The sequence below is a fragment of the Nyctereutes procyonoides genome, unplaced genomic scaffold (assembly GCF_905146905.1).
Source record: "Nyctereutes procyonoides isolate TBG_1078 unplaced genomic scaffold, NYPRO_anot_genome, whole genome shotgun sequence".
NCBI classification, from domain to species: domain Eukaryota; kingdom Metazoa; phylum Chordata; class Mammalia; order Carnivora; family Canidae; genus Nyctereutes; species Nyctereutes procyonoides.
In genome coordinates this window covers 3,612,797-3,625,275 of record NW_026575160.1, presented here as the reverse complement: position 1 = coordinate 3,625,275, position 12,479 = coordinate 3,612,797, and the positions used below count along the sequence as shown (strand labels likewise).

Here is a 12,479-nt window from a genome sequence, read left to right as displayed (position 1 = left end):
TTATCTTGTTTGAAAATTACTATCAGGGTATATGTAATGATTGAGAAAAGTATATATTCTTTTTAAATAAGGCATTGTTATTTAATAAGGCATTCACATAAACTTTCTTCTTATATTGTTTTCCCTCTGTTAAGAATTTCAATATATATTTAAAAACAAGTGTAAAACAATGATACTTGATTTAAATCTTGACAGTATTAAATCTGATAAGACTATTCATTAAGTATAGTGGTGATTGTATCTGCTTTGAATAGGATACAGAAATAAAGATAAAACACAAGTAATAGTTGCAATGCCTGGAAATTATTTGTTTTAAGCCTTTTATTTATTTGTCTGCAGATGACTCTTAGTATTTTAGTCATATATAGAATATACTGGAAGTAAAATCAGCAATTCCCAATTGCTTTTGAGTTAGCATTTGTCATATTTTATCTTTGAAAAATTCTAAGAAAAAAAAAAGTATCATTACCTAATATCTTTCTGATGTTTTCACTTCAGAAGGACTTTCAGTCCATTTGGCTCCAATTTCTAGTCTAGTACTGTTTGTGTTTGTCTCTTGCATTAATAGAAAATAGAGATATTTTATTGCAATTCAGGTGTGTACTCTAAGTTCTTATCTGCTTCTCTGTACAGCAGATGATGGTAATCTTTAAAAAATTGAAATATTATGTTAAAAAGTATATTTAACAAAGAATTGGTACATTTTTCTCCAAACAATTTAGTAAAAACTTCTGCTTGTTTCATATGTTGCTCTTAAAACAAATTGTTGCTTGTGTCTTTGTTACGGTTGTGATAATTGGCTAGTTAATTGTTATTTTATGAACCTCATCAATGTCAAAGAAAAAATTTTTAGGTAAAAATACGCTCTTCCATTTATAGGCAGGATATGATTTGTTAGGCATAAAAAAAAAGTATATCCATTCCAGGAGAATTTTAGGAAATCCAGACAAATGTCTAAATTTGGCTGAAAATATATGCAGTGAAATAAGCAGTAATATTTTTTAAATTATTTGAAAGTGATTAAGTCTCAAATCTTCACCAAAAAAAATTGCTATTTATAGTTAAAGTATTTCATGCTCCTTGTCAAGGCAGAATTTATCAAGCAACTTTACCCACCATTTACAAAATGACTTATCTTTTCTAACTTACTCGTTCAACTTTTTAGTGATTTAGTACACATAATTATATCACCACTGTGAAGACGCATAAAATTAAATGAGATATTATCTCTCAGGCAATGTGTTCTATTTCAGTATTTGCAACAATAAATCCATGCTTAAGAATCAAACTAAATTTCAGCTATTTCAGAGATTTAGTTTCTCCTGTGGGTAATGTTTCAAGTACTTCAAAAGTTTCATTTTATTTGCAAGTTTATTTGAAAGTTAAATGATTTGAGATATGTGGAGTTTTACTAGCTAGTTCTAATAGAAATTATCCACTACCTAAGAGGATATGTTGTTTGCACCTCAGGTTATTTATTAATATATATATATATATACACACATATACATATATATATAGTAGGTATATTCAAACTGACAGAGACAGATATGTACATAGGTGTAAGAACAATCCACTAGCTTTGTAATTTGAGAGATAGCAGTATGAGGAGATGTCACATGCACATAAATACCTCTTTTGGTACTATTCTGTCTCCTTTTAGGTTAGATGTCTGATTTGCTCATAAGTAGAGCCTTGTTTAGTAAGTCTTCTTAAAACACAGACATTAACAGGGAGGAGCAGCAGAATAAAATATCAGTTCCCTCTGGTGTTTTAGTATGGATTACAGGCTCAGGTTAGCCACCTGTCAATTGATGCACTTTTTTGGAAAGAGGTGGAGGAAACAGGGAGAGCATCTGTACAGGCCAAAGTTCAGGAATCAGAGTCTAGGGCCATGGGAAGTCAAGGAAATAGCCTGAAGACAAGGGCCACTAATGATGTGTTAGCTCAAGGAGGGCTTGACACCAAGAGTGAACTTCCTCTGTTTCATATTTTAAATCCAGCTGTTAAAATCTTGAGACTTGCCCAGGCCTATGATAAAATAAGTGTTCATTGAATTTGTATATATCCAGAAACATTCTATCTATGATTAGAGAATATTGCAAAAAAAATGCTCACTTTAATTGTCTTTTATTCTTATACTAGCCTCACTAGTAGTTTTCTTATCTTCCTTGAACAAATATTTAGTTGGGAAATATGTTAATGAACAATTATTTCAATGATACATTTAATCTAATCAACTATGGAGAACCAATTGAACAACTTCATACAAAAATCAAGAGAGAGTTAAAGCAAGAGAAAATTTTAAAAATGGAATGACTGCAATCAATAATCAACTGGTTTTATTGAGTCCACATTAAATAATTTTCCAGCTTAAAATGATATGTGAAATACACATTTAGGTCTAATGTATGTATTGCACAACACATACATACTTGAAAATATAAGAGCAAATCTATTTTTCCTACTTAACTATTTTCTAATGAAACTGAGTGACTATGTCAGGGTCATGCATAATTTGAGAGGGGCATATTCATTGCATTGATTTTTATGTTTCTGTGCCATTCTGGATTATATACAAAAACTCCAATTTATACTTAAAATGCTGACGGTGAAAAATGTCAGAAACCTAGCAGTTACTGATTCAAAAATCATTAGGCAAGGACGAGCGACTACAAAATAAGAGGCAATGATTCACTACTGATGCACATATTCACTGAACTGATTTCACTGGATATGCAGTTAGATTTTCTGGGAGATGCTATGTAAACAAAAAAACTACCATGTCCCAGCTCTGATAGTTAGTAGCTTTGTGATTTCTCGTTAAATTCTAAGTTCCCATCGCCTAATGAGCAAATTGGGTACCAATCTACCAAGATTTGTAATGAGAATTAAACATTATAATCTAATAAAGCACCTAAAACAATGGCTGGTTTAGGCAAGGATCTCACTGCACATTAACATTGAACCTGAATTGGATTCCTATGCTTCATCAAGTTTTCACCCCATCCTTTTGAAGAGATAATATATACGGAGGAAAAATCCCAGAGAAACAAAATAAAACTGCAAACTGTCCAATATGGCATTTTTTTGATAAGCTAAAAGCATTTTAAATCACTGGAAAAGACAATTGTGTTTAGTTAGGAATGGATCCTTAAGGAAATAGGACATGAATTATAGTTTCAAAACACAAAGATTTAGTTGTGAAGTTGCAGATAAACAACAAAGGAATGAAGTGAATTGTAATTTTTTTTCATTCTTTTGTTAGGTTAGAAGTTCTTACTATTTCTGGGATTCCAGATGAAAGTATGGTTAGTCTAGAGTGTGGGGAGTAGGGAAGAGGAGAATCATGACATACTAGCAAACCTTTACATACATTTTAGCTATTTCATTCTCCCTAGCCTTAACCCATGGAATCCTTGTGACCCTAAACACTACACTCAAAACCAGTAAAAATTTAAACTGCCAATATATTTCAGCTTCTACTACCTTACACAACACAAGGTATCTATTAGTTGCTTGAATTGGATATTGGAATATTATGAATTGGAATTGAACTATTTATACTATTATTATGCATTTATCATCTCTCTCCCATTTGAAAGTTGTTTTTGCAGCTAGTACTCTGTCAACATTACCCATCTTCACAGACTAATGCAATTCATTGCACAGTCAAAGGGCTTTCATAAATACTCCCACCTTGGTATTATTTTGCTTGGCACCATCATGAGAAATCCCATGAGGTCATTTTTCTTGAATTACAGTCAAAAGAAACAAAATCAAAACCAACCTTTAAATATATTGTATTTGATTTCTGAGGCAACTCCATAATGCTAATATTATTCTTGACTTCTGCTTCAATATAACTGTAGAGTTTGTTATTCATATGTATTTTTTATATTGTGCATATTATAGGCTGAAAGGAATGCATGTATTTGAAGAAAACTGCAGACTGGCTAATGTGAAGGATAATAGTTCTCTAGGAAGAACCATAAGGTTCATATGAAACTGAACAACCTACCTGTGAAGTCTAAAAATCAGTGTTTAGGAAAGTCGTATTGTTGTTTTTGTTCTCATATTCAGGCTTTCATAGCAAAATAACCACAGTTAAAGCTGTTTTCTCTTAATTGATGGCTGGTCTCAGTTCATGCCTTTGGCTTCTCCACAGTCCATCACCCCAAAATGTCCCTCATACCTCCATCTTATTACTTAAATGTGCTCCTTTGTATATTTTTGTGGATCTTTCAGGGATAGTGATCTTCTTCCTGGGGAGAAGACTTGGTCATATTTTGGTAGTTGGGATAGGTGGTTTGCACAATAAAAAAATATATGGATACAGCTATCCCAATAACTCCATTTGTTTGGGCATTACTCTTTTCTATCATCATACCAGTAACACCTCAAATGGAGATCATAAAAGCAATCTTACAGTTTCATTTTAGTACACAGGTAATAGCAAAGGAAAGGGCTGGCTTAGGAGGCCTCTAATGGTATAAAGATCATGACTAGTGCTTGGATTTTACCTCAAGAGAAGATACATGTTTTATGGCATTATGGCACTTAGATTATGCATAATAAAAAATTCTGCAACCATGAGTTCTTCTGAGAATGAATGTATAATCCTTGCTAGGATCATCAGAAATCAAGAATTTTATTTGGCTAATTTTGGGTGATTTATTGGGAATGTGTGATATTACTTGAAAGCAAAAAAAGGAACCAAAGAACTCAGTGAACTCTGATGCTTCTTATGGCTTAGCTATGTTATCAATTTTAAAGAGAAATTTGTAGTACTTTTTTTAATATACACCTGATGAGATCAACAGACTGAGAAGGAAAATCAACAGTGGTGTTTAACCTTTCATTCATGTTAGGTAAAGTTCATAACATGTTAGATCACATTGCCCCAGAGAGGAATGATTCTTTATAATGTTTTTATTCCTCCTTTTCCAAATGCTTCTTAAACTATATAAACAATGAGATCATTTCATACAGGACATTCTGCATACAGTATGCCCAGATGCCAGCAAAAAGTTCTGTCTCATTCAGTATATAACGTTCATAGTCCCAAGCCTAGAAATGATCCAGGTTGGAGAGTTTAAAAATAAAAGCCACAAAACCAAAACTTTTTACTCCCACTCCTGTCTGCAATGTAATGAGTTTTAAGTTGTGTTGGCTAAATTCTATCAGTGAACAACTGCTAAATTCAATTTGATTAATTTAACTGTCTAAAATGTTTATGTTCATTTCCCCTACAAAGATATTTTTAACTCAGTTGAACAAAACTATTGATTCAATTGTAATTGTTTTTCTTCTTTGTATTTTATTTCTTCAGATTTTTTTTTCCATCTGCATTGCTTTCTGGGGAGTCAGAAGCATGAAACAACTTGCCTCCAGCCCTTCGAAATAACATAAGTTTGTATTCAATTCCTTTGTTTTAATCAGTTGTCCACAACCATGGTATATTATGATTGCATCTGAAAATATAATCGTATAATGATTATATGAAGCATTTCTTTAATGAAAGGTAAATATGCATATTTACTTTAGCTTTCCATATTTGTTAGTTTCTATTAAAATTAAAGTCAGCTGAGATGACTTTTCTTTATTGCTAGTGTTGAAAGCAAGTAATCTCAAATACAATAATGTGACATTCACCGGTAGCATCTAAGCTAATGAGTATAAGAGAAGTGAGAGAAAAAAGAACAAAGATTTAATTTGCATTTTTTGACAACTTCCATTTGCTAAAATTGTGCTTAGATAAATACTTGTTGTCATAAAAATATATCACATTAGTTGTCGCTTAGGTCTATGTTTACCTTTGAAAACCACATAACCTAAGGAGCTATGTTACTGAAAAAGACATCACTGAAATGGAAATGAATAGAATTTGTCAGAATGTGTGTATTCAACAGTTAATACATCTGTCTAATGTGTTTGATCTGTTTGTTTTGGCAATTTGAAGAGCATGCGGTACAAGTATCCCTGCTCTTCAAAAGCTTACACTATGCTTTGCTTTTATGCATTATGAAAGACCAACATTAGTACCTATTTTCACCAACTGAAGGAAATTTTCACTTTTACAAAAAAAGTCAGATCTTTCAGAAACGTATAATTTCAGAAACCTGTAATTCTGTGTTACAGGATTCCCCTGTTTTCTGAAAGTAGAGCCTTCTGATGAAATCTTTCATAAGCCAAAATGGTGTAAAGTGAAGAAGCAATTACCATTAATTTATATGGAAAAGTTTTGAGCATTCCCAGACCCCCCCAAAAAACCTCTCATAGATTTTTCTGATCCTTTACAACTCATCTTGCTAATGGGTGAAGAAAATAAATCAGAAAAAAGCACAGATGCTTAGAGACACAGTTCAAAGCTATGACAGCTTGATGCTGAGTATAGTTCCCTGGGAAGGAGATTGACCCAGCCACTCTTACTTCTTCAGGTGTGGGTGGCCTCTAGAACTGCTCACTGCAAAACAAGTGTTGCATGCTATTTTTGCTTTACAACATCTTTTCATAGAAGCAAAAATTATCTTCCTGTTTCTTATTAGTTAAGGAAAATGGGTACTAATATAGGTCTTTCATAAATCTGAGGTAGCTTAATTAATGCATAACATAAAAGTAAGGGATACCTGTATTTTAAATTGTCACAGTACTGTTAAGAATCTTTCTAAACAATTTTTAAAATAAATTTCTAAATAAATTTGTCCTAAGTGTTGTGTGTACATTATTCACTGGGATCGTAAGAAATCTGCTGAGTATTTTATTAGGAACTGACAGGAATAAGCAGGATAAGGTTCAAAATGGCGGGAGGGATTGAAAACAGCTGGAAATTTTTCCTTCCCTTCTTCCAGTATTTCTTAGATTTAAATGTACAGTTTAAGTACAACAGTCTACCCATATACATAGTTTCATTTTCCGTGGTTTCAATTACCTGCACTCAACTGTGGTCTGGAAACAGATGATCCTCCTTCTGATGTCTGAAGGTCAATAGTAGTCTAATGCTACATCACAGTGCCTATGCCATTTGCCTCTCTTCTATCATCAGGTAGGCATTTGATCTTCTCACATCATCACCAGAAGGAGAGGGTGAGTACAGTAGAATATGATATTTTTAGAGCCGTATTCACCTAACTTTATATTGCTATAATTGTTCTATTTTATTATTAGTTATTATTGTTAATCTATTACTGTGCCTAATTTATAAATTCAGCTTTATCATGGGTACATATGTATAAGACAAAGCATAGGATATAGAAGGCTCGGTACTATTTGTGGTTTCTGGTGTCCATTGGAAGTCTTGGAATGTATTCCCTCCAGATAAGGGGAGACTACCGTAATCAAAGTTATAAGCACCAAAACAATGGCATTCTTCATTGAGTTTTGCTTATATTCATCTCCAAGTTTAAGACACTGATCAATTGGTTAATCTCATCTTAAAATGTGTTATTCATAAATAAATAAATAAATGTATATTTAAGCCCTGAACAGATAGAAATATAAAACTGTTAGAAGAATCAGACTGCAGGTGTCTATGAGGACTCATGATGCAAACTTGAAGCACATTTGGTTTTCAAACTGCTAAGGCGGAAGAAGATTAAATTTTGCATGATGAAACAATTAACAAATTATATATCAAGCGTCAGAAGTAGAGACTTGGCTTTGCTTCATTCATCTTTTTAAACTTCTTAATTTAACACAGTTAAAGCAAATACTTAAGGCCATAACAAATATTAAACCCTGCTTTGGTTAGACTTTGCATATGTAGGGTCATATCAAAGCAAGGAGCCCTCTGCTGGCCGAAAATTGCTAAATTTATAGCATAAAAATTCTGAATATTCATATTATTCATCCTAGAGACTTCAGTCTATAGGTTACATCCCCAAGGGATGGCAAGAAAAGAGAGGTTTCATTAATCTTTAGGTAAGTTTCTAGTGTGTCAGAATAGTCCATTGGGTTGTGTATAAATACGTATATATGCTTGAATAAATGTGAATTTATAGGAGTGATCTAAAAAATGGAAATTTAAGACAAACAAAAAGGGAAAAAGGAAACAAAGAGTTGCAGAAGGGGAGGTAGGTGGAAGATCGGGTAACTGGGTGATAGGCATTAAGGAGAGCACATGATGAGCTGAGCACTGGGTGTTATACTATTTGTTGTCAAATTGAATTTAAATAAAATATTAAAAAATAAAAATGAAAATAATTTAAAAATTATAAAAGATACTTCTATGGTAAAGTTCCATTTTCTTAAAGTAAATGCAAATTGATCCATTCTCTTTTCTCTCTTAACTACCCTCAAGATCATTATAAATGCTGTTCTTTTGGAAATGCAGACATTTTCAAGCTACAAATTTTCCAGATAAGCAGTGTTTCCAGGGCCTGTTTGTGTTAACTGAGGCACTTTATTCTTCACCTTTAACCTTGCTAATTTTCCAGTCCAGTTTTCTCTTGCCGAGTACTAATACATGATGACAGTTCATATAACTACTATAAATGTTGTGAATTAATCTTGAGTGAAGCCATGTAATTTATGCTTACTCTCGACTGAAGCACTACCTCTCTCTCATTCTCTCAAGAGGGAAAGTACTAAAAATAGAATTCATCAATCACTGGCCGCTTCTAATGGAGAGATGCAAACTGACTCAGCAAATAATTATAAAGATTCTCAGATTTGCTAATCTACCATAAGGAAGGATAGAGAGGGAAGGCATATTTGTTTGCTGAGTAGTACTCAATTAGAATTATTTCATTTAGTCTCTAAAATCCTGGAAACTAAGCACTGTTAATACCATTTTACAGAAGAAAATTCTGAAGGTGACAGAGGTTCACAAACTTTCTCAGGCCCAAAAATGGTTCCCCCACCAAATTTCAAGACTCTGAATCCCGACATCGAAGTCCGTGATCTTTCTCCATTTTGTGATGTCAGATATCCAAAGTGAATCTTTAGAAGTATAGGCTGAGGATCCTAAGCTCACTGTATCTCCTATTCAATTTGATGCTTCAAAGTAAAAAAAATAAAATTCAGAGGATAAGCAGCTTAGTTACAGGATAGATTTGGTGAATAGGTAGATGACTACAGAATTTCTAATCACTCTAAGAATGATAAGGTCATAGGTTTATTTATAGGATTGCCATGTGTCTACAGGAGCCCATTCCTGCACTTGAGTTTATTTGATAGAACTGCCCATTACTTTAGCTCTATTTGTTGTATCATTTACTTCCCCTTCGTCATGGTCTTTCTAATGATTTCTGCTAAACTTAATGTAATCACCTCATGGCCATCATATTCAGCACTATGTGGATCTGTAATTCTGTATCTAAAGTTGAATTAATCACCAAAGGAATGAACCTTGTTATATTTAACATTGGCAGCTTAGATTAATGTTTATTAAAGGTTCTCAAATTTTATTTTGCTGGTAATATGTCATTCAGTATGGAATTTGCAATAGGACCCACTAGTGAAATATTGATACACATTATGGTGTAATGTCACTTAATTGAGACAGCAACAGTGATTTAAAATGAACTTCAGAGGATCCCTGGGTGGCTCAGCAGTTTCTCTCTCTCTTTCTCCCTCATGAATGAATAAATAAATAAAAATAAATAAATAAAATAAAATGAAATGAGCTTCATCCTTTATCCCCCCTCCTCTATTTTTCTTTCATTTTCATAGCTTCCAGAATCTCAATGAAAGAAGGAAAGATAGAAAACACAGAGGCTAGTTTAGTTTTCAGAGTCTTAAAACATTTTTGATGTCATGATTGTCAGCAACACTGTGGAAGCAGGCTGGCTCTATCTCAAGCCTGCCTCAGTAAAAGAAAATTGACAATATTTTTCCTTTATCAGAGTTTTTTTTTTCAAATCTCAGTGTAGTCTGCATTCCCTTCTTCTCAATAGTATAACATACTAAACACCTTCCTCCTTATAGACTCAATTAGGAAAAGTTATTAGCAAAAAGAAGTGAGCATCGATGGTTTTCTCTTGTCTTCTTTTGGAATTCTGTAACTCTAATACCTCTATAGTCAGAATTTCCAATCATTCCAGACACTTCAGTATCCATCAGTAACAAGTTCATCTGTTGAGTGTGTTCTCCTTTTGTTTTAGCAGCCAAAAATCCAAAATTCTAACTTGCATAGATTTACATTACAGGAAACAGAAAGAAGCAGTCTTTGTCTTTGTACATCAGTTTTATCTGTGGATCATTGGAATTTTGATTTAGGAAGACTGAAATGGTGCCAGAGTATCTGTACTATTCAAAGTTCTGCCAACAATAAGTACAGAGGCCATAACCAATCTGGAGTGGAAGAAAATTTTCTAGATCCTCCCTTGAGTTTCAGAAATATACAAGAAAGATGTACAATATAAGGGAATATTCTTTCCATAACAAATATTTCAATTAAAGAAAGAGATGGTACTGATTAAACATGGATATTTAGATTTGCTAAATACCAGTTTAGCATGAGATTATTTTTACATATATTTTTAAAAGCCTAAAGGTTTTTACAAAAAAAAAAAATAGGTTAAGGGGCAGCTGGTGTTTCCTTGACTGAGTATCTGCCTTTGGCTCAGGTCGTGATCCTGGGGTCACGATTGAGTCCTGCATCAGGCTCCTCCAAGGGAGCCTGCTATTCCCTCTGCCTGCGTCTCTGCCTTTCTCTTTCTCTCTCATGAATAAATAAATAAAATCTTTTAAAAACTGGATTAGTATCAATGAGATAGAAAATACAGGGAGGTCTAGCAGACAAAGAAGATGTACTCAAAAAACATAGTCACCCAAGGCCCTGTTTGCCTCTGATTTTTTTATCTTTGTATGAAAAGTTTTGTCCAGGTTATTTTACTTGTTCGTTTTTATTATTAAAGTAGAGTTGACACATAATGTTACATTAATTTCAAGTCTACAACATAATATCATAACCAGAGCTGAAACCTGAAGTCAGATGCTTAACTGGCTGTGCCACCTTATGTATCCCCACTCACTTGTTTTACTTGTTTTTTTTTTTTTGATTTTTTTTTAATTTTTATTTTTTTATGATAGTCACAGAGAGAGAGAGGCAGAGACACAGGCAGAGGGAGAAGCAGGCTCCATGCACCGGGAGCCTGATGTGGGATTCGATCCTGGGTCTCCAGGATCACACCCTGGGCCAAAGGCAGGCGCCAAACCGCTGCGCCACCCAGGGATCCCGTTTTACTTGTTTTTTAATTGGAACTTTGTACCTCTTAATCCTCTTTATTTATTTCACCTGTCCTCTGAATGATCTAATCTTACTGTTTGGCTGAGTAATACTCTGTTGTTTATCTATCCCATATCTTCTTTATCCATTCATCTATTGGTTGGACCTTAGGTTGCTTCCATATCTTAGCTATTTTAAGTAATGCTGCAATAAACAGAGGTGCATATATCTTTTTGAATTAGTATTTTTGTCTTCTTGGGCAACTATCCAGTAGTGGAGTATTGGATCATACATTTCTATTTTTAATTTTTTGAGAAATCTCCAATACTACTTTCCACCATAATCATACCAATTCCCACCAACAGTGCACAAGGGTTCCTTTTTCTCCACATCCTCACCAACACTTGTTATTTCCTGTTATATCTTTTTGCTACTAGTCGTTCTGATTGGTGTAACATGATATCTTATGTGGTTTTGAATTGTCTTTCCCTGATGGTGAGTGATGCTGAGCCTATTTTCTTGTTGGCCATCTATATGTCTTTGAAAAAATGTCTGCTCCTGTCCTCTGCCAATGTTTAATCAGATTATTTGTTTTGGTTTTGGCGTTTGGTTTTTCTTTTCTTTTCATCCTTTGGTATTGAATTGCATAAGTTCTTTACATATTTTGGATATTGACCCCTTATCAGATATATCATTTGCAAATATCCTCTCCCATTCAGTAGAGCAGTTTTTATTTTATTGATTTCTTTAAAAAAAGGTTTATTTATTCATGAGAGACACAGACTGAGAGAGAGAGGCAGAGACATAGGAAGAGGGAGAAGCAGGCTCCTCGCAGAGAGCCTGATGCAGGACTCAATCCCGGACCCCAGGATCACGACCCAGGCTGAAGGCAGATGCTGAACCGCTGAGCCACTCAGGCATCCCTTATTGATGATTTCTTTCGCTGTGTAGAAGCTTTTTATTTTGTTCCAATAGTTTAGTCCCTTCAGTTTATTTTGTTTTCCTTGCCTGAGGGACAATAAATGGTATTGGGAAAACTGGATAGCTACATGCAAATGAATGAATGAATAAATGAATGATCTTACACAACACATAGAAATACAGTAAAAATAAAGACCTAAATGTGAGAACTGAAACCATAAAACTCCTAAAATAAAACATAGGCAGCAATCTTTTCGACATTGGCCTTAAGATTTTTCAAGATATGTCTTTTCCACCTTATATTTTTACTTCCTTTGTCCTAAATTAATGATGATACAGGCATGGGTGTAGTTCTGGGCTCTAAATTCCTGTTCTATTGACCAATGTG

General features: G+C 33.7%; 1 protein-coding gene across 2 annotated transcripts in view; it reads left to right on the top strand.

Annotated features, from left to right (window-relative positions):
* The window catches only part of AGMO (alkylglycerol monooxygenase), a 340,224-nt gene extending 333,583 nt beyond the window's left edge, over positions 1-6,641 (top strand). For both annotated transcript variants that reach the window (XM_055314479.1, XM_055314478.1), the window contains one exon: positions 5,333-6,641. In XM_055314479.1, coding sequence (XP_055170454.1) covers positions 5,333-5,407 — 75 coding nt within the window. In that variant the 3' untranslated portion in view covers positions 5,408-6,641. The remainder of the gene's footprint in view (positions 1-5,332) is intronic.
* The last annotated feature ends 5,838 nt before the right edge of the window (positions 6,642-12,479 follow it).